The following is a 22,222-nucleotide window of genomic DNA, read 5'->3' on the forward strand; positions in this document are numbered from 1 at the left end:
GTTGAGGAGGTTAGCCTGTTATTTGTAATATGTGCTGCAGATGTTTTTCCCTCAGTTTGTCTTTTTTGTTTGAATATATCCATCTTTTTTATAGTGCCTGGTTTTTGAGCTATAGCTAGAATGAGCTTCAGTACTCCAAGGTTATAAAAAGGAATTTACTTGATTTTATTCTAGAACTTTTATAAATTTATGATTTATATTTAAATATTTGATCTTGTATGAGTCTTTGCTGGTAAATGATATGCAGTATGAATCCGGTTTCTTCCCCAGATGGGAATATCAGTTTTTCAAACATCACTCACTGCAGTCTTTTCCTTCCTCAGTTCTGAGGAATCTCCTTCATCATTTACCATTTCCTGTTTCTGGACTTCATATTTGTTCCATTGATATATTTATTTACTACTGCAGTACTGTTTTGAGGCTTTATTGTATCTGGTAATGCTAGTTTCCGTCTAATGTTATTTTCTTTTGGAATATTCCTGACTTGTTTTACATTTTAATTTTTCTACATGATTTTTAAAATTTTAACTTTATTTCTTATTTGTGTAGGTAGTCTGTACACCCAGTGTGGGGCTTGAACTCACAACCCCAAGATCAAGAGTCGCTGCTGTTTCAGCTGAACCAGCCATGAATTGTAGATTTAGCCTGTTTCCAAACACTGATCCTGTAGGCATTTTGGTGTACGTGGGAGGAGTGGGAGATAGAGGGGACGGCTTTAAATTTACAGACTGATCCCTTATGATAATGACTCAAAGTTGTAGCTGTTAATCTTTTCTCTTACAGATGATATTAACCGTGTTCTTGAGCAACAACGAACAGATTCTAACAGAAGTTCCTATAACACCAGAAACAACATGTCGAGATGTTGTAGAATTTTGCAAGGAACCTGGAGAAGGCAGTTGCCATTTAGCTGAAGTGTGGAGGGGAAATGGTATGTATTAAGCTCTGTAGGGATGACTACGTACGTAAAATGTAATATTTATCCAATGCAAGATTTTGCTTCTGGTTCTTAGTTATCTGTGGTAATGAGGAACTGACTAATTAAAATCACATTACATGGGGATAAGATTTTAGATGCGTTTTGTGAAAGATTCATAATTGGACCCTTACTAGTGCCGTCTGAGATAAGTAGGGAAAATAGATGGAGTTCTTCTGTGAGATCTTTCTTGACCTCACCACCATCACATGAGTTCTGTGTCCTCTGAGATTGTACAGTCATGTTTGATATGTAGTGAGTTGTTCATCAGCTTTTCCCCTCTGACACTTCAAGGCAGAAACACTATTTTCTTTCTTTCTTTTTTTTAAAGATTTTATTTATTTATTTATTTGTTAGAGAGAGCGAGCACAGGCAGACAGAGTGGCAGGCAGAGGCAGAGGGAGAAGCAGGCTCCCTGCCGAGCTAGGAGCCCCATGCAGGACTCGATCCCAGGATGCCGGGATCATGACCCGAGTCGAAGGCAGCCGCCCAACGACTGAGCCACTCAGGCATCCCGAAACACTATTTTCTTTCCCCTCCGTATAAAACCTGTTAAAACAGTAGGCCCTTGATGAATATTTATTAAATTGTGAAGAGCAAATACAGTTGATCCTTGAATAACACGGATTTGAACTGCTCAGGTCCCCTTATATGTGGATTTTTTTTTTCAGTAAATATATTGGAAAATTTGGGGGCATTTGCAACAATTTGAAAAAACTCGCAGATGAGCCACATAGCAAATACCAAAAAAATGAAGAAGTTAGCTAGCTATTATTATAAGAACACAGTATGTAATACCTGTAACATAAAAAATGCGTGTGAATCATGTAATCACGAATTACTTTATGTTATCAGTAAGACTAACAGTCCAACAGTAGGCTGTTAGCAGTTAAGTTCTCAGGGAGTCAAAAGTTACATGTGAATTTTTTTTTTAAGATTTTTATTTATTTATTTGACAGAGAGAGATCACAAGTAGGCTGAGAGGCAGGCAGAGAGAGAGAGAAGAGGAAGCAGGCTCCCTACCAAGCAGAGAGCCCGATGTGGGGCTTGATCCCAGGACCCTGGGATCATGACCTGAGCTGAAGGCAGAGGCTTTAACCCACTGAGCCATCCAGGTGCCCCTACATGTGAATTTTTGACTGCACACAGGGTCAGCGTTCCTAACCTCTGTGTTGTTCGTTCGAGGGCTGACTCTGCTGGCTCTTATTTGAAAGCTGGGCAGAGAAGATCAGCATAAATAATACGATACTGAATACAAAAATTTCTGCAGAATAACTTGGATTCTAAAGGAGAGGTTGAATGTAGATAGGCCCTACTCAGCAAGGGAGGCGATGAGAAGGAAGGACGAGAAAAGAACACAGGCACGGTGTGCTTCTAAGGCAGTGGAGGGACTGGTAGTGAGAGCAGGAAGGAGGGAGGAAACCAGAGCCGCTTGCACAGAGACCTTCAGTACTGGAGGATTTCTGTGGCAGGAAGACAGAGGTGGTGGGTGTCGACGGGTCTGAGTTGGGGAGGACAAGAATGATCACCTGGAACTCGCTGAGTCTGGGGTGATCCTGAGAGCATCCAAATGTGAGAGTTTAAAGGGGACTTAGGAACAATCACTGAAGGCTTACACTTCTTTTAAGTAGCTTTATTAAGATAAAATTCACATACCGTACTATTCACCCACGGAAAGTGTGCGATTCAGTCATGTCAGTGTGCTCAGAGTTATGCAGTGGGTGTGAGCTGTATCTCATTGTGGTTCTGATTTGCATTTCCCTAGTGCCTAATGATATGTAGTGTCTTTTCACGTGCTTATTGGCCATTTGCATATCTTCTTTAGAGAAGTATTTATTTAGATCCTTTGCCCGTTTTTTAATTGAGTTGTCTTTTTTTTTTTTTAAAGATTTTATTTAGTTACTTGACACGGAGAGGGAGAGGGCAAACACAAGCAGGCAGAGCAGCAGTTAGGGGAGAAGCAGGCTCCCCACTGAGCAAGGAGCCTGATACGGGGCTCGATCCCAGAACCCTGGAATCGTGACCTGAGCTAAAGGCAGACACTTACCTGACTGAGCCACCCAGGTGCCCCAATTGAGTTGTCTTATTATTGAGTTATAAGAGTTTTTGTTTTTAATTGAGGTATAATTAAAATATAACATATTCGTTTTACATACCTAATGATATTTGTATATATTGTGAAATGATCACTTTAGTAAGTCTCATTAACACCTATCACTACACAGTTACAAGAAAATTTTTTCTTGTGATGAGAACTTTCAAGATCTATTCTTTTAGCAACTTTCAAATATGCATCACAGTATTATTAACTAAAGTCACCATGCTGTACAGTACATCCTCAGTAAGAGTTCTTTATATATTCTAGACATAAATCCATTGTTGGGTATATGATTTTTAAATATTTTATTCCAAAGTCTTGTGCTTTTAATGTTATGCTTAGAATTCAGAGCAAAGATTTTTAAAAAAAATTTTTTTTTTTTTTAAAGATTTTATTTATTTGAGAGAGAGACAGTGAGAGAGAGCATGAGCGAGGAGAAGGTCAGAGAGAGAAACAGACTCCCCATGGAGCTGGGAGCCCGATGTGGGACTCGATCCCGGGACTCCAGGATCATGACCTGAGCTGAAGGCAGTCGTCCAACCAACTGAGCCACCCAGGCGCCCTTTTTTAAAAATTTTATTTATTTATTTGTTTATTTGACAGAGAGAGAGAGACAGACAGACAGACACAGTGAGAGAGGGAACAGAAGTAGGGGGAGTGGGAGGGGGAGCAGCAGGCTTCCCACCAACCAGGGAACACGATTCGGGGTTCGATCCCGGAACCCTGGGTTCATGACCCAAGCTGAAGGTAGACGCTTAATGACTGAGTCACCCAGGTACCCCCAGAGCAAAGATTTAAGGGCACAGTGAGAGGAATTTGACTTTGATAAATGTTGGAGTATTACTAAACCAGAGGTAGGAGGGTGGGTCCTCAGTTATCAGTGATAACACTGATAACAGTGATGGGAAGCTGGCCATGGGGAGGGGCCACAGTTAAGTAATGACAGTTTGTTGGGGGATTGCTGTGAGAGCCTGATCATTGTCTCACTGTTGCTTCTTCCCCAGCCTCTTAGCAGTCTTGTTCATTGTGACTTGTTACCACTTCTAAGTCTTCACCTCCCTCTCCCCCTCTTTTGCCTTCTCTGGGAGGGAATAATCTCCTTCAGCAAGTGTCCTTGCCCCAGAAGGTCCCTGGCCATTGAGAATGCTGGTCCCTCTCACAGGAGTCTTTTGGTTGGTGCTGTCCTTGTCTCCAGGCCCACCTGAAATCATACCGTGTTGTTTTACCTCATCAGGAATGAGCTAATGAGGTAATGACCCTCACAGCAGAGGGTCACGGCATGCTGGCTACTGTATTTGCCTTGGCTTTTGTGTAAGCTCTTGTCATTGTCTAGAACAATCCCTAGCACCTGCCTCCCTTTGCTTGCTAACTTCTGTTCATTCTTTGCCTCTCCTCCCTTCCTTGAGTCTCAGCGGGTGTTAAGTGTACCTCCCCTGTGCTGCAGTGCTGTCATAGTATTTAACAGAACAGAACACAGTAGTTTTTGTATCTCTCATTGGACTACAGTTCCTGAAGGCAGGAACTTGTCTGTTGGCTTCGTATTTCCCTCAGTAAATTCTTTAATCACTGAATAAAACAGACGGCAAAGCTGGGTCTCAAAGAGATACTTTCTGGTGGGTAAGATTCAGAGGAAGAGGGAAAGCACTTAGAATAGCCATTCTCTTATCTTTTTACCCTAGAGAAACCCTTACAGAAATTTTCAGGTTTCAGAGAATCCTTGCATGAAAATTCTCACATCTGCAGCCCGTGGTGTGTGAGTATGATCAGTGCGCCAGAAGTGGATGCTCCGCTGGCGTTGTCCGTGCTTTGGAGAAGGGAGTGTCTCTGCAGATCCGTAGAGTTGTTCGCTAGCGCTGCCGTAGCGGTACTACAGCCTCAGGGACTTGAACACCAGGCGTTCATTCTCCGGTCTGAGGTCAGAGTGTTGACAGGCTAACGTTTTTCCTGAGGCCTCTCTCTTTGGCTTACAGATGCTACCTTCCCTCTGTCTTCCCTCTGTGCATGTCTGTGTCTTAATCTCTTCTAGTCTCTTCTTCATATGAGGACACATTGGAATCAAGCCCACCGGGGTGACCTCATTTTTACTTATTACGTCCTTAAAGATCCAGTCTCCAAAGGATTGCAATCTGAAGTTCTGGGGTTAACAGTTCTGCATATGGGGCGCCTGGGTGGCTCAGTGGGTTAAGCCTCTGCCTTTGGCTCAGGTCATGATCGCAGGGTCCTGGTATTAAGCCCCACATGGGACTCTCTGCTCAGCAGGGAGCCTGCTTCCCCCGACCCCCACCTCTGTCTGTCTCTCTGCCTACTTGTGATCTATCTGTCAAATAAATAAACAAAATCTAAAAAATTTTTTAAAAAGGGTTCTGTGTATGAATTAGTGGGGGGACACAGGTCAGCCTATTACAACCCGTCAGGTTGGCTGTGGCTTATCACATTAGCCTGCCGTACTTGTCCTTCTCTCCCCACACAGGGCCGGCTCTAGTGTGAACTAGGTGTGGAGGTGGAAACTTCAGCTTTTCCTTTTGTTAAGTTTCCTACTCATTTTATTTTTGCCTTATCCAAGAATGCCTGAAAGTCTTACCATAGATTCCCATTATGTGAGACACTGTTATGTAATATGCATAGGGCAGTTTGGCTTCCCCTTTCACTCAAGCATGATGTTGTAGGGAGCCTTTATTATTTAAAACAAGGGCAGTGAAGCTTAGCTTACTTTTCTTGAAAATAATCTTTTCTTTGAAATTTTTAATTCATAAATGGAAGCAACAAATTTGTTAAATAACTAACTTAGGACAAAATTGGATTTAATTGTTATAAAGTGATCCTCAGGGGTGTCTGGGTGGCTCAGTCAGCTGAGTGTCAGACTCTTGGTTTTGCTCCGGTCATGATCTCAGGGTCCTGGGATCAAGCCCCATGTCAGGCTCTGTGCTCAGTGAGGAGTCTGCTGGAAATTCTATTTCTCTGCCTCTCCCTCTGCTCCTTCCCCCTTCTCATGAGCTCTCTCTCTAAAAGAAAGAAAGGAAATCTTTAAAAATTTTTATATAGGTCTGTATACATTAAAAGTGTTACTTTTTTTTTAAGATTTTATTTATTTATTTGACAGAGATGACACATAGGCAGAGAGTCAGGAAGAAAGAGAGCGGGGGAAGCAGGCTCCCCCCAACCCCCGAGCAGAGAGCCTGATGGGAGGCTCGATCCCAGGACCCCGATATCATGACCTGAGCCGAAGGCAGAGGCTTAACCCGCTGAGCCACCCAGGTGTCCCTAGAAATGTTACTTTGAAAACTAATTTACTTCTTTAAAGTTTACTTTCTGCTTGGGTTTTTTGTGCAAATAATTGTGTGCAGAGCTTGAGCTAAGCAAACACAGATATCATCTTCAACTGAGATGAGACCATTTCTGTCTTTGCCCTGATGTTTGAGGAACAAGACACGGCTGGCCCGCACGTGCAGGACGGGGGAGTTAGCAGCACAGACGTGTTCCGTTGCCGGGAGTGGCAGGGTCCTTCAGAGAAATGTTGAAGTTGTCTGGGGCAGAGCAGTACATCACACCGTGCATGTTTGATTAGGCTCCGGCCCGTCAAGTTCTCTCTCCGTCTCAAAGTCCACTTCTCGGGTGGATGTAGAGAAAGTCCACTTCTCAGAGCGCATTTAGAGCAAGTTTCTCGTGCAGCCATACGCTCATGTTGACAGTGAGCAGTGCTGTTGTCGCCCCGCCACGCTGCCGGGTCACTGTCGGGGACCCCTGGTCTTTCTGATTTCCTTCCTCCCGTCCAGCACAAGCAGCAGTGGGAATATTTCAGTATTTCCTTTTTCCCCTTCAACTTGAGATAAAATTCGCACATCATAAAAATCACTATTTGAAAGTTGTGTAGCCATCGCCAAACTCTGTTCCTTTCCCTTCCTTCCTCCGCTAGGCACTGGCAACCACTGTATGGCTGTCTGGTCCTCGGTGTTTGACTATTCTTAGTATCTCCTATATGGAATCATGTAATATGTGGCTTTTGGGGCTGGCTTTTCCTTAGCATAATAGTTTCGAGGTTCATCCATGTTGTAGCATGTCTCAGTACTTAATTTCTTTATTTGGTTTGGTAATACCGATTGTATGATAGACCATGTTTCATTTATCCATCAGCAGGTGATGGACGTTGGGGTTGTTTCCACTTTTTGGTTGAGAGAATGCTGCTGTGAACATTCACATGCAAGTGTTTATGTGGGCACATGTTTTCACTTCTCTTCAGTGTAGGCCTACATTTAGAATTTCTCTTGTTTGGGCGCCTGGGTGGCTCAGTGGGTTAAACCTCTGCCTTCAGCTCAGGTCATGATCTCAGGGTCCTTGGCTTCAAAAATTGCCGCTTTGGCCTTCCAGGAATGTTTGTAAAACACAAACTCTAATAAAATATAAAACAGAAAGGTATAATTAATAATTAAGCAAGAAATTACGCCCAAAGGGCACCTGGGTAGCTCAATCCTTGTACGTCTGCCTTTGGCTCAGGTCATGATCCCAGGTCACAATCCCATGATCGACCTGGGATTGAGCCCCACATTGGGCTCCCTGCTCAGCAGGAGGCCTTCTTTTCCCTCTCCCACTCCCCCTGCTTGTGTTCCCTCTCTTGCTGTATCTCTCTGTCAGGTAAATAAAATCTTAAAAAGAAAAAAGAAATTACCCCCAAAATATGGATATTTCACACTACAATTTACTTTTCACCTACCCAAACCACATTTGTTAATGTTGGTAACAGCAAACAGTGGGGGTGGAGATAGCTCCTGAGGTATTAAACTCTTCAGAATGAGAAATTCCCTCCCATTTGCTATTACAGAGCTAGAGGACATAATAGGTCTTACGAATCAGTTGTCGGCATGTAAGGAAGTGTCGGGGGAATGTTTCTGGAGAGAGCGGCTGTTGTCCTCAGCCGCAGCCGTCCCCTCCACACTTCGCAGCACTCAGCATTTGCCAACTGCCTGCTTGAGGACCAGGTAGTCGTTGGGGTGGGGGGTACCTGGCAGGCACCACCTTAGCTCAGTGGGCGAGCCCAGCATCCCAGTCCTCGGTCATGGGGATGGCGCGCACACCCTGGTGTGGTGAAAGGAGAAGGTACCTCAACTCAGTGGGGTTCTCCCCAACCCGTCACCTCCGTCTAACCTCGGGAGGAGAAACATTAGACAAGTCAGCAGGAGGGACATCCTATAAATTACCTGACCACAACTCCTCAGAACTGTCCAGGCCATTAAAAAAAGGGTGGAGGGGGATGAATGAACTGTCATTGACCAGCAGAGACCCAGGGTTTCAGACAAATAAATGCAGTGTCATTTTCTGGTTCTGTTCCTGGAACAGAAAGAGGGCATTAGGGGAGAAACTGCTGGAATACAGATAAAGCCTGGAATTTAACAGTAATGTAACAGCGGCAGTTTCTTAGTTTTGACAAAGATACCGTGTAGTTGAGATATTAGCATTAAAAGGAATGGGTGAGGTGAGCTCTGTACAGTCTTGGCTACTTTTCTAGAGGATGGCAATCATTCTAAAATGAAAGTTATTTTTATATATTATGTAGACAAAAAAAAGTCTGTAAGGTACAAAGGAATAGATTAAGATTTACAGACCTTTAGGGGCACCTGGGTGGCTCAGTGGGTTAAGCCTCTGCCTTCAGTCTCAGGACCCCGAGACCATGACCCGAGCCGAAGGCAGAGGCCCAACCCCCTGAGCCACCCAGGTGCCCCTGTTTTTTGTTTTTTGACAGAGCAGTCATAAGTAGGCAGAGAGGCAGGCAGAGAGAGAGGGAGAAGCAGACTCTCCACTAAGCAGGGAGCACGATATGGGGCTCCATCCCAGGACCCCGGGATCATGACCTGAGTTGAAGGCAGAGGCTTAACCCACTGAGCCACCCAGGCGCCCCTAGAAGACTCAGTTTATAGAGATTTTGGATCTCCCCAAGTTTTATTTATAAATAAATGAATATGATTACAGTCAAAAGCCTACATTTAAAAAAAGAACTTGATATGCAGCTCCTTTAAAAGACAGATGAGGGGGCGCCTGGGTGGCTCAGTGGTTAAGCCTCTGCCTTCGGCTCAGGTCATGATCACAGGATCCTGGGATCGAGCCCCACATCGGGCTCCCTGCTCAGTGGCGAGTCTCTTTCTCCCTCTCTCTCTGTCTGCCTCTCTGCCTACTTGTGATCTCTGTCTCTGTCAAATAAATAAATAAAATCTTTTAAAAAAATAAAAATAGCACCTAGGTGGTTCAGTCTGCCTTCCGATCAGGTCATGATCCCAGGGCCCTGGGACAGAGCCCTGCATCGGACTCCCTCCCAGCTCACAGGGAGCTTCTCCCTCTCCTCCCTACTCATGCTCTCTCTCACTATCTCTCTTTCTCTCCCTCTAATAAATAAAATCTTTTAAAAAAATAAAAAAAATAAAAATAAAAGATATATGAGAGCAAAGGGCCAAGCAGAGCCAAGACAGTTTTATTTTAAAGATAAGCCACGTGAGGGGGCCTCAGCTGGCAGACGCAGTGATAGAGCAGTAGCAGTGAAGACGGGCATTGCGTGGAGGAGGAGTGACAGCCCGCAGAGCAGAGCAGAGCAGAAGAGACCGGGGCCGCGGGTGCCTGAGCCGGCCGGAGGTGGCGATCACCAGTCTCCAGGGGAAGCAGACTCGAGGGAGCGCGTAATTCTGCGACAATTGACGATTCAAGGATGAAACACAAAATCAGATCAGTTCCATAAAGACAATGAAAAGCAATACTTTATAATTTGTAGGAAAAAAATATGGACTATACTTTTGACCTTGGAGTAGAGAGGATTTATTGTACAAAAAAAAATTGAAAATCAGAAGAGATTGATAATTACTTACATTTAAAATTTTTAAACTTCTGGGCGCCTGGGTGGCTCAGTGGGTTAAGCCGCTGCCTTCGGCTCAGGTCATGATCTCAGGGTCCTGGGATCGAGTCCCGCATCGGGCTCTCTGCTCAGCAGGGAGCCTGCTTCCTCCTCTCTCTCTGCCTGCCTCTCTGCTTACTTGTGATCTCTCTCTCTCTCTGTCAAATAAATAAATAAAATCTTTAAAAAAAAAAAAAAATTTTTTTAAACTTCTAATGGAAGACACCAACGAAACTAAAAGACAAGCCTGTTTTCAATATAACTAACCCAGGATTAGTATCCAAAATATAAATAGTTCTTCAAATAACTAAGAAAAAGGTAAACAACCCAGGTTTTTGGCTTCTGTTTGTACACGTGATGCAGTTCTAAGCAGCCTGGCAGGAAACCTATGAAGTGGTGCCTCAGACATTTAACAGCTGTTAGTGCCCTTCTTGAGTGACGGGTGTCGCTGCTCTGTGAGCAAGGGGGGTTTTAGCTTTATTTTACTATTTGAAGTACATTAGTGCATTTGATTCTGTAGAATTTCATTTTTATTATCATCTGGGTAAGTTTTGGTCTCTGCGAGTGCTGGCCACACTCACAGCACTGGTACCTGAGCTGCCAGCTGGTGCCCAGTCCGTCCTGCATGGGTCTGACCGCCGCACACAACCCTTTAATGAATGGTGAGGCTGAACCCCTGTGTTAATGTGTTTCTTTGAAGAGTGGGAGGCACAGTGGCTCCTGATAAATAAATATTATAGAGGCCATTTTTTTGTTAATGTTGAAAAATCGCTTTTATATACACTTCCTGTGCTTACGTGTTACCTAAATTATTTCCCAGGAAGTCATACTCCTGCTTTCACTTCATTAAAGTTAAAATTTAATGCTTACAATATCTTTGAGTTCTAATGTGTGTGTATACACTTATTTAAATCTGTATTTTTTACTTGTGGTTGGAGACATTTTGTTTCTGGAATAAGTAAAACGTGTTTTTTTTTCTAGAGCGTCCCATACCCTTTGATCACATGATGTATGAACATCTTCAGAAGTGGGGGCCGCGCAGGGAAGAAGTGAAGTTTTTCCTTCGACACGAGGATTCCCCCACCGAGAGCATTGAACAAGGTAGAGAAGTGCTTTCCCCATTTGTTAACTCCTGCCGTAGTTTGTTTAAATAAAATAGGAATAAATGTTAAAATAAGTGACATCTTTGTTTTCCCTTCACTCACAAGTGGCGGGAGGGAGAGTTGGCTCCCGCGTCCGCAGCTGCTCCACACTGGCCACCCCGGCCTCGCTTCATTCCCTGGGCTGCAGGCCGGTCAGGCAATAGACTCAGATATGGGAAGAGGCCTCCTGTTTAAAGACATTGTTTTATTGCTTTTAACAAATATTGGATAGATCAAATATCGAGATTTTAAGAATAAATAAAACCATGAAAGGATTAGAAAAATTCCGAGAAATGTTTTTTTAAGAAAATTCTTGGAGTGAACAAGACCTTTCTAAGTATAACACTAAGCTATAGAAGACTAGAAAACCAAATTATTGAGAAAAGAAGAACCCCCCCAAAAGAAAACCTGTGTGGCAATAACTACCCTAAGCAAAGTCAAAAGACAAAGTATAACCTGGGAAACAGCATTTATAGCTCGTAGTGCAAGGGCTAACTACGTTTATATATGAGTTCCTAAAAATGGATAAAGAAATTCAGTTTTTTTTTAAAAAGTTCGCAGAAAAGCAAATACACTCGGCCCTGGGTTATGTGAAAGGATGTTCAGCCTTACTCCTAGTGAAAGAAATGTAGGGGACAGTGACTGTTCTCCGGTTGCGCTGGTCAGCACGAGCGCACTGACTGAGGCGGTGCTGGCGGGGGGGGGGGGGGTGTCCCGTGGCGCCGGGCGGCAGCTGCTGCGGAGAGGCGAGTCCGCAATCTCTGTGAACCTCCCCGGAGAGCCACAGCTCTCGCCTAGCGGTCCCACTTCCGAGAACGTACCCTAAAGCTAGGCCTGCACACGTACAAAACGAGGCCGACGTAAGGTTGCTTGAGGAGCGCGGCCCGATGCCCGCCGTGGGCGTCGTGGGCCGCTCAGCCCGAAGTGAGGACGCGGCTCTGGGCCCGACCCGCGCCGTCCCCTGAGCAGCGGAGTTAGTCAGTCGGCCAGTGCGAAACCTCGTGCCCGCTGTGCCGCCTTCCGTGTGACGGACCCAGAAGCCCGATTCTCTGCACCTGTGTTGGTCGAACGCGGGTCGAACGCCTTGGGAAGCGTTGTCAGAAACCGGTCGCATGGCTAGCTGCAGGGGACGGAGGGCAAATAGTTAATTGTACACTTGTTTGTTCCTTTGGAATTTTAAACCATGGGAATAGGCTACCTATTTTTGAATTAGAATTTAAACAAAATAAGAGAATCTTTTTGTAAAAGCCTATATATACACTGTGCATTAAGAGACCTTTAACTTGTTATTTAACTGTGATTGTAGCTTACTTCTGGTATTTAAAAAAATAAACAGGGACATCCTTTTGTAAAAGGGTTCCTTTATTGCAAATTATCCCCTTTTATTTATATTTTATCATAAAGGACATTTTGCCCCTAGGATGAGCTACTAGCTACTTGAAAACCATTTTTCCAGGGGCGCCTGGGTGAATCAGTGGGTTAGGGCCTCTGCCTTCGGCTCGGGTCCTGATCCCAGGGTCCTGGGATCGAGCCCCGCATCGGGGTCTCTGCTCAGCGGGGAGCCTGCATCCTCCTCTCTCTCTGCCTGCTTGGGATCTCTGTCTGTCAAATAAATAAATAAAATCTTTTAAAAAAAACCAAACCAAAACAACAACCATCTTTCCATAGTGGTAAGTGTTGTTCTGGTGCTGTTTTTGACAGCGTCTCACTACTTCTGGCTCTGCCCCCATCCGTCCACGGTCTTCTGGAGTCAGGAGGCCAGGCTCCAGGTCCAGCTCTTCATCTCCCTGTACCTGAGGCAGGAGCCCAGCTCCTCAGGACAAAAGCCCCCCGGGGAGGAGGGCGAGATGAGCTGACAGCTGCGTGCTATTCTAGCACCAAGAATGTATTTTAGCTCTCTGCCTGAGCTCTCCAAATACTTTACCCCCTGTACCTAGCTGTTTTGTTTTTTTTTAAGATTTATGTATTTATTTGACAGAGAGAGACAGCACAAGCATGGGGAGTGGCAGGCAAAGGGAGAAGCAGGCTTCCCACCGAGCAGGGAGCCCCATGTGGGGCTCGATCCCAGGACCCTGGGATCATGACCAAAGCTGAAGGCGGACGGTTAACCAACTGAGCCAGCCAGGTGCCCCATACTTAGCTATACTTGAATTAAATGTTTTATATTTTACCTTTACTGATATAATATGTGTGCATAACTGTTAATGTCCTGGGTGGTGGGCTGAGAGGAAGGTCTTATTCTCACTTTATAATGTTTGAAAACGTTAGGGATACTTAAAGAGAACTGTTCAGAGCCCTAAGGAAGGTGACAGTGCTGACCTTCCAGTTCGGCCGGGCCTCCCCGCGCAGTGCGGCTCTGCCTTGCGGAGCTGACACAGCAGGCCCGGCAGATCCTGCGAGGAGGGGCTGCTGGGCTGCACGGTGCCGAGGGGACCACTGTCAGCACAGAGCTGCGGGTTTGCAAAAGGCAGACTGGGGACCTTGAGGGGTCGAGCAGGATGTGGAGGGAGCGTGCAGGATACCAGGCTGAAGGAAGCTCCCAGGAAGGAGACTGTTAGGACAGTCCGTGAGGACTAAAGAACCAAATTCATCACAGCTTGCACTGATTTGTAGAACCTTCCAGTAAAGTCCCTGCCTCCCTGCTTGACCCTCCTCAGCCTGGCTTAGATGGCATTTGTAATAGGACCCTACCCTCTCGTCAACCTCCTCGTCCCTTCTTTTCCCTTCAGTCACGTCCCTTCTCGCACCTTCATGTTCTGTGGGCCCCGACTCACAGGAGACCCCACAGTGCTCTCCCCTCTGCCGGGTTTCCTCTGCCTGTGCTTACGCACACTGCGCCTGTCTCTCAGAGCCCACGGAGTAAGATGGTGGGTCCTTCGGGGGGCGCCTGGGTGGCTCAGTCAGTTGGGTGTCTGGCTCTTGTATTCCAGTCAGGTCATGATCCCCTGGGCCATGGGATCGAGCCCCATGTCAGGCTCCACTGTCCGTGGAGAGTCTGCTTTAAAGATTCTCTCCCTCTGCCTCTCCCCATTGCCCCAACCACCCCACCATCTCAAGTAAGTAGATCTTTTTTTTTTTTAAGGGTGCTTTGTTCCCTCTTTTTTTCACTGAGCTTCTCCGGTTTACAGCCAGAGTTGAGGATCCAAGAACATGATTCCTCTGTGCTTCCCACAGAGCCCAGTGGAAGGCAGTTGTCACCGACTGATAGCATTTGAAGGGGATGACATTGGAGGTTTATTGTGTAGAACTGTAGGACCCATCCCGAGAAGGGAAGGAGCCCCTCACCAGAGTGATGAGAACTCTGTATTTGGAAGCTAGAGGAGAGCATAGAGGACGCTCGCTTCAGTCACTTCTACACTTCGGGGAGCAAGCTTGGAGTGTAAAGTGCCTCGGTGAGGGCCACGGCCAGAGCATAAAGCGGGACCCAGGAGCCGGCGTGCTGGAGGCAGGGGCGAGGCTGACTTCTTGGTGTGCGTCACGGGCAAGTGACTTCCTAGTCCTCCGCCCCGTGTCCTCCTCTGCGCGCTGCATGGGGTCGTGACTGCAGCTGGTGAGGTGTTCTTGTGCAGGGTTCGGTGGGGCTGATGCCCCAGAAGCACTCGCCTTACCTGTCACCCCTTACTGTTCGCTGTCTGCTGACTCCAAACCGCAAGGCCATCCTTACTGTGGAGGTGGAGCGGCACTTGGTAAAACTCTGATGTTGGATGTTGCGTAGTACTCTAACTTCTTGGTAGCTTGTTGTTGGGAAGGGGAAGACATTCTAGAATATTAAATTAACCTGAATACCTTATTCCTTAAAAATACCAAGAATAACTAAGAATTTAATTTACCTTGTGAACTGACAGATGCCATACTCCAAGGGAAGCCTGTGGCTGGGTGTGTGTGTGTGTGTGTGTGTGTGTGTGAGAGAGAGAGAGAGAGAGAGAGAGAGAGAGAATATGAATCCTGCTACCAGGAAACTGGACTCTGTGAAGAGGCTGTTGTGGCTGTAGGACTGTGCTCGGCCACATGACATGCCCCTCATGTCTGTTTAACTCCTTTTGAATTTTCTCTCCCTTTTTTCCGATGTACCATGTATTTGTTTATGCACTGCACATCTTTGCTGTGTACATAAAAAGAGTAAGATATTTTCTGTTCCCTAAGGACCAGTCTTTGCCCCTTGGGGACAATATCACTGGCTTTGAGAATGTGTGCTTTAAGGTGAAGCAAGCCATACTTCCATTATAGCATTTTTCTTCAGATGTTTCAGAGTAATAGGAAAGAGGAAAAAAGTGTTTTCCTGTGTTTTATTTTGTCTTTTTAACATGAAATTCATGTGCCTTTGAAGTCAGGGATTTCAGGTAGTAAGGCGGGCTGTGAGGTGCGATAATTCTCAAATGACATTAGGTAATGGCTGTAGAGATGAGTGGGCTGGGGCAGACGCTGCACACATCAGAGGCTTCGGCTGCTGTGACTTCAGAGTCACCAGGTGCACATGAAGTGTGCAGCACACTTCATTTTGTTTAAAAATACGACAGGGCATATAGCTTCTACAGTTTAAGTCTGAAGCCTTTTTGGGCAGTATTTTAATTTTTATGGAGCAGGGGAGAATTCTTAAGACTGCCTGATTTGGGTTGATGCCCCGTGTCAGTTGTGAGCTTGCCAGTGAAGACCAGCTCTGCGCACCATGTTTTTACTGCTGGATTTTAAGTTCTGTTTTAGTCCCTACTATAATAAAGTCTTAAATGTTTAATAAAAATTAGTTGTGGTAAAATACATGTGATATAAAACTTGCCATCTTGACCATTTTTAAGTGTTAGAAATCTTTTGATATAGGTCAATTTCAAGATTCTGAAATAGAAGAAGAAATTTCATTTAAACAACTTTATAAAAATTAAAGCATTTTTTCAACTGTATCAAGGGTTGAGTTGTTAACCTGGTATATTGTACTTGTGTCGCATAAATAATGAAGTAAGTGAAGAGATCGGAGGGTGTCCTCTTTCTGGCCTTTTAGTAAGTCTGGCCCTTTCATTTCTCCAGGCGGCCGTCAGACCCAAGAGCAGAGAACTCAGAGGAATGTAATAAATGTACCTGCAGAGAAACGCACAGAAAATGGCGTAAGTACTAGCGAATCAAGGTGAAATTTTGGAATTGCTTTTTATAGGTACTAATAAGTCTGGGTTATAATTTATTTTTGAAATCTTATTTTGGGGGTAGATTGGCATTTCTGTTGAGTATTTCACAAGTTTCTGTGAAGTTCCGCAGGCCACTGAGTGGTTCTGGTGGTCTGCGGTCTGGCCCACACCCTGGCCGGTCTCTGGTCCCCAGCCTGACCCCGGCCTCGGCACCCTCCGCAGCCTGTGGCCTCAGCCTGTCCCCGCGCAGCAGCTGCTCACCTTGTGCTTGGTGCTCTCGCCCATGGTCTCTAGACTCAGAGGTGAGCAGGCAGGCTCATCCCGTGTCTTGTGTGGATCTCCTCATCCTTCTGTCGGGTCTTGAAAGACAAAATGGCTGGGGGTGGAAGTCTTCATAGTTGCCTCCGGCAGAGAGGACTCGCTCTGTCAGCTGGTGTCGCTCTGGAGAACAGGCCTCATGTGGAGGGGAAGGGAGGAAGTGGGCTCAGCAGAGGAGCTCTTTTTAAGAAGTGGCGTGTGTGTGTGTGTGTGTGTGTGTGTGTCCGAGAAAAGGATGAGCAGGAATGAAGGAATGAACGAGGAGCGAATGAGAGAAATTTTCAACATGGTCTTTTCTGGAAATTTTAGGAATAACTTTTCCAAATAATTTTTAGGCTAGAGAATTAGTTTCTTTTTTTATCTTATTTTTCTTTTAAAGATTTCATTTATTTGAGGGAGAGAGAGTGTGAGAGAGCACGAGAAGGGGAAGGGTCAGAAGGAGAAGCAGGCTCCCGGCCGAGCAGGGAGCCCGATGCAGGATTTGATCCCGTGTCTCCAGGATCATGACCTGGACCAAAGGCGGTCGCTTAACCAACTGAGCCACAGAGGCGCCCCGAGAACTAGTTTCTTTTTCCAGCTCTGCTGCTAAGCAGGTGTGTGACGTTGGGCAGGTTACTTCCTGGCACAGGACTTGGCACAGTCCAAGGCTGGAGCGTGCAGGACCCGTACTCAATCTCCTTGCCAGCTAAACTTGAGCAAGTGACTTTACCTCTCTGCTTCCCAACTTAGTATTATTGAACTGTGAGTTTAGTTCTTTTCTTGGCTACTGTTAAGACTTTAAATGTTAACCTTATATCTCTGTTTCTTTATACTATCAACTTTAAACAGGATCTCCGGGCCTCTCTCCTTGTAAGAGGAGGGTGTTAGCATCCGTCCCCATTTTCCACTTCCTCTTTCCCTCCTACCTTCCAGGTCTTTCAGTTGTACTTTTATGTTGTCAAGTTTAATAATATCTGTACTGTTATCTGACTAATTAAGCCTCCTGAAAACCATTTAGTAGGGTTTATAATTTTAGACTTTGCAGATATTATTCACTGCATAGGCAAGTGACGCACTAAGTTATACTTTCTTCTCTTTGGCTCCAATGTCATAGTCCTTGTGCCACTCAGAACGATTTGTGATGTCCAGACTGTGAATTCTCCTGGGACAGCTTGGTGGCTCAGTCAGTTGAGTGTCTGCCTTCAGGTCAGAGAGCCTCAAATCGGGCTCCCTGCTCAGCGGGGAGTCTGCTGCTCCCGCTGCTTGTGCACTCTCTCTCTTTCTCTCTCTCTAATAAATAAATAAATAAAATGTTAAAAAAAGAAAAAAGATTATGAATTCTCGTTCCTTAGCCTCCAATTTCTAAAGACTGTTCCACAAATCCCGTTCACCTGCCTGCCTTCTGACATGCTTGTTCACACCAAATGTAGAGCCTCTGTGGGGTTCTGCCAGTCATATCTGCTTCAGAAAGTCTTAAGAAAAAAAAAGGCCCACACCCCGCTGGCAGGACTTTTGATTCAGTGAGTCTGGGCAGGCCTGCAGAACTCCCCACATGCCCTTCCGTGTTGCCCTGCCAGGTTTGGGGACCTCCAGGTCACATGCACACACTGTCCTAAGCATTCAGAACTTACTTGTCCAACTGAATTTTGGAGATTCTTTTGAGTTCTAAGATTGCCCATGACCCGAGGGGCTCTCGGGAAGGTGAAACAAGTATATTGTTACAGGACAGCGCCGTGTGCTGGGGGGTACAGGGAAGGGGCTCAGGAGGAAAGGATGCCGGTCATAAAGTGAGTTCTTTTTTTTAAAAAAAGATCTTATTTATTTATTGGATAGAAAGTATGCAAGAGAGAGCATGAACGGGGAGGGGCAGAAAGAGAGGGAGAAGCAGACCAAGGGAGCCCGACGCAGGTCTCAGTCCTGAGATCATGACTGAGCCAAAGGCAGATGCCGCCTCAGCTGAGCCGCCCAGGCGCCCCTGTAAATCGAGTTCTGATGTTTAAATGTGAGGCGTCTGTGATCTTTCCCTGATGAAGTTATTTCTTAACACGGAGATAATGCTTATATCTCAAGATCAACAAAGCTGAAATCTGAAACCAAAGTTAAAGTGTACCTATAGCATTTATGTGAGTTTTTAATTAGAGGAGGGCAGAGAGCTGTCAGGAGGTAGAACTTTGCCCTGGAAGCATCACATCAAAGACGCTGCTATATTTTACGGTGCACACATCTGCCTGTTAAGCCCAGTAATATAGTATGTTTGTAAAGTTCTTAATGTCTACAAGGCACTTTTATGTGCATTTTTAAAGTTCATAAGATACTAAAAACATCTTCCAAGGGGCGCCTCGGTGGCTCAGTGGGTTGGGCCTCTGCCTTCGGCTCAGGTCATGGTCTCAGGGTCCTGGGATCGAGCCCTGCATCGGGCTCTCTGCTCAGCGGGGAGCCTGCTTCCCCCTGTCTCTCTGCCTCCCTCTCTGCCTACTTGTGATCTCTGTCAAATAAATAAATAAAATCTTTAAAAAAAAAAAATCTTTCTCCAACACTGTTTCTTTATATACCCTAGATAAATGGCATCGAACCTGGCTTGTGGGCCCCAGCAGCAAGGACTGGATCAAGCTGCAGCTGAGGGAGGAGGGCGTGTGTGGGCTGGAAGAGGAAAGGAAGCTGAGCTGGTGTGATTCATGCCCATTAGCAGCTGCTGGGCAAGAAGTTCAGGAAGTCCTGCTCTACGAAAGTTGCAGGTCAACAAGTCAGGTTTTCTAAGAAGTAAATGCCCGGCTGCTGGCTGGACTTTTGCTTCAATGAGCCTGGGCAGGCCTGCAGAATTCCCAAATGCCCGTGTTGCCCTGCCAGATTTGGGGGCCTCCGGGTCACATGCACACACTGTCCTAAGCATTCAGAACGTACTTGTCCAGTAGAATTCTGGGAATCTGGCTTGACCGTACGCTACCGAAAAGCAAATGGATTTCTCTTAGAATATAGTTGCGGCACGGGTCCTCAGGAGCACCCCTAGTTTCAGCAGTTTTATTTATTTGTTTGTTTATTTATTTTTAAGATTTTGTGTATTTATTTGACAGAGATCACAAGTAGGCAGACAGGCAGGCAGAGAGAGAGAAGGAAGCAGGCTTTCCGCTGAGCAGAGAGCCCAATGCAGGACTCAATCCCAGGACCCTGGGATCATGACCTGAACTGAAGGCAGACGTTTAACACCTGAGCCCTCCAGGCGCCCCTAGTTTCAGTGATTTGCCAGGAGGACTCACAGGACTCAGGAGCTGGTTGTACTCACAGCTCTGCTGGACTGCAGTGACGTGCTATAGGGTGAGCTCAGTGAAGCACAAAGGCGTGTGGGGTGAAGTCTGAGGACCCCAGGCACCAGCTTCCAAGAGGCCTTCCCCAGCGGAGTCATACAGGGCGTGCTGTCTGCCACAGCCGGCTATGACGACAGGTGTGACATGCATGCCAGTGCAGCTCAGTGGAGCCCCAAGTGTACAAGTTCAGGTTCAGCAAGCTTCTCTCATCACTTCTGGGAATGGAGGGAACCCTCCCCAAATCCGAGTTCCCAGAGGACAGCCCAGGGCTTCCATTCAAACCAGTCTGTAAGGAGAGTGGTGTCAGGTCTGCCGTGTAAACGCTTCTGCAGGGCACCATTTTCCTTAGGTGTCCTGGAAGTGCTCTTCCTGTTTTCTCGGCCAGCCACACTAAACTATGAGTCAGTTCCTGCTTTATTCCTGCCTGCGCAGTGAACTGCCAAGGCCAGTTAATCTGGCCCCTCTGCTTTCTTCTAAGAGCTTTATAGTTGTAGCTCTCAATGTTTGGGGCTGTGATCCATTGTGAGTTGATTTTTGGTTTTCGAATGAAGCAGGGATCCAGATTTATTCTCTTGCCTCTTAATATCTATTTATCCCTGCAGCATTTGGTGAAAAGACTATTCCCTGGGCGCCTGGGTGGCTCAGTGGGTTAAAGCCTCTGCGTTTGGCTCAGGTCATGATTCCAGGGTCCTGGGATCGAGCCCCACATCGGGCTCTCTGCTCAGCGGGGAGCCTGCTTCCTCCTCTCTCTCTCTGCCTGCTTCTCTGCCTACTTGTGATCTCTGTCTGTCAAATAAATACATAAAATCTTCAAAAAAAGATTATTAAAAGAAAAGACTATTCCTTCTCCATTGAATTGTCTTGGTACCTTTGTCAAAGCAATTGGCCATAACTGTGAGAGTTTATTTATTTATTTATTTATTTAAAGATTTTATTTATTTATTTGACAGAGAAAGATGACAAGCAGGCAGAGAGGCAGGCAGAGAGAGAGGAGGAAGCAAGCTTCCTGCTGAGCAGAGAGCCCGATGCGGGGCTCGATCCCAGGACCCTGAGATCACGACCTGAGCCGAAGGCAGCGGCTTAACCCACTGAGCCACTCAGGCGCCCCTGAGAGTTTATTTCTTGAAGCATTTGTTACTAATATGGGGACTTGGTCATGCTGTTTAACATACGGTGCCTGCCCTCAGCTGTGCCTCCTGTCTCCAGATCAGGTCAAGTTTCCAAGTGTCTGGAGAATAAATATGTAGAATTCAGCTGCTTCTAGAATCAGAAGGTGTTGCCAGTTCTCAAGACAAACACTCTGTGATGTGCCGGGGCTCGCCCAGTCGCAGCTCTTCTAGCTCGCGCTGGTCACGGGCCCACTCGAGTGCCTTTCCCGTTCGTTTTCTTTTCAGCTCTCAACATTTTGGTGGTCTCCTCTCCTGCTAGTTCATTTCTGTGATTTCCTATTATTCATTGTCAAAATGCCTTTACTGTAGTTTAGTGGTTTGGGGTTTAATGAAATTAGGATTTTTTAAAAAGATTTTATTTATTTATTTGACAGAGAGAAATCACAAGTAGGCAGAGAGGCAGGCAGAGAGAGAGAGAGGGAGGAGCAGGCTCCCGACTAAGCAGAGAGGATCCCAGGGACTCTGAGATCATGACCTGAGCCTAAGGCAGAGGCTTTAACCAACTGAGCCATCCAGGTGCCCCTGAAATTAGGATTAAATAATCCTCCACTATAAGAAAAAAGGAGATGTGGATTTCTTTAACTTTCCCCTGTGGGATTTGTTGAATTTACCAGTTCTGAGAATCAGCATTTATCAGCACATCTGAAAAAAATCTCTGCAATTATCTGTACAGGTATTTCTTTTTCTACTTTCTTTTTATTTTTGCCTTCTGGAGTGCTTATTAGACATATGCTATATCTTTCATTTTATTCTCCTTGTCTCTTAATTTCTCTTTTATGCTTTTACTTTATCTCTTTGTACTCTGTTTTGCATGGTTTCTTATATATCTTTCAGTTAATAAATTCTGTCATTAGCTCTTTGTTAGTTTATTTGCTATTTAGTAAATATAATGTGCTTTTTAAAAATTATTTGTTATGAAAAGACAAGACACAGTCTGGGAGGAAATACTTGGAAATCCTGTATCTGACAAAGGACTTATACACAGAATATACAAAGAAGTCTTAAAACTCAAGAAAATAAGCAGGCTGATTTTTTAAAGAAACAGGCAAAAGATTTGAATAGATGCTTCATTGGAGAGAAAGTGTGTATGCTAAGTAAGCACGTGGAAAGGTGTTCAGCATCATTAATCTTTAGGGAAATACAAGTTAAAACCACCGTGAGATAACACTGTATACCTATTAGAATGTCTACCTTTTTTTTAAAGATTTTGTTTATTTATTTGACAGAGACACAGCAAGAGAGGGAACACAAGC

The 22,222-nt window shown here is 45.5% G+C and overlaps 1 protein-coding gene across 7 annotated transcripts in view; it reads left to right on the forward strand.

Annotated features, from left to right (window-relative positions):
• Positions 1 to 22,222, forward strand: part of PPP1R13B (protein phosphatase 1 regulatory subunit 13B) — a 90,426-nt gene that overhangs the window by 31,341 nt on the left and 36,863 nt on the right. For 4 of the 7 annotated variants that reach the window (XM_044229886.1, XM_044229887.1, XM_044229892.1 and 1 more), the window contains exons 1-4: positions 595 to 666; positions 784 to 931; positions 10,927 to 11,046; positions 16,107 to 16,183. In XM_044229886.1, the coding sequence (XP_044085821.1) occupies positions 628 to 666; positions 784 to 931; positions 10,927 to 11,046; positions 16,107 to 16,183 (384 nt within the window). In that variant the 5' untranslated portion in view covers positions 595 to 627. Of the gene's footprint in view, positions 1 to 594; positions 681 to 783; positions 932 to 10,926; positions 11,047 to 16,106; positions 16,184 to 22,222 lie in introns of those variants that run through there. The other 3 variants (XM_044229888.1, XM_044229889.1, XM_044229890.1) reach the window with 2 other exon arrangements.

Source organism: Neovison vison, chromosome 13 (assembly GCF_020171115.1).
Source record: "Neovison vison isolate M4711 chromosome 13, ASM_NN_V1, whole genome shotgun sequence".
Lineage (NCBI taxonomy): Eukaryota > Metazoa > Chordata > Mammalia > Carnivora > Mustelidae > Neogale > Neogale vison.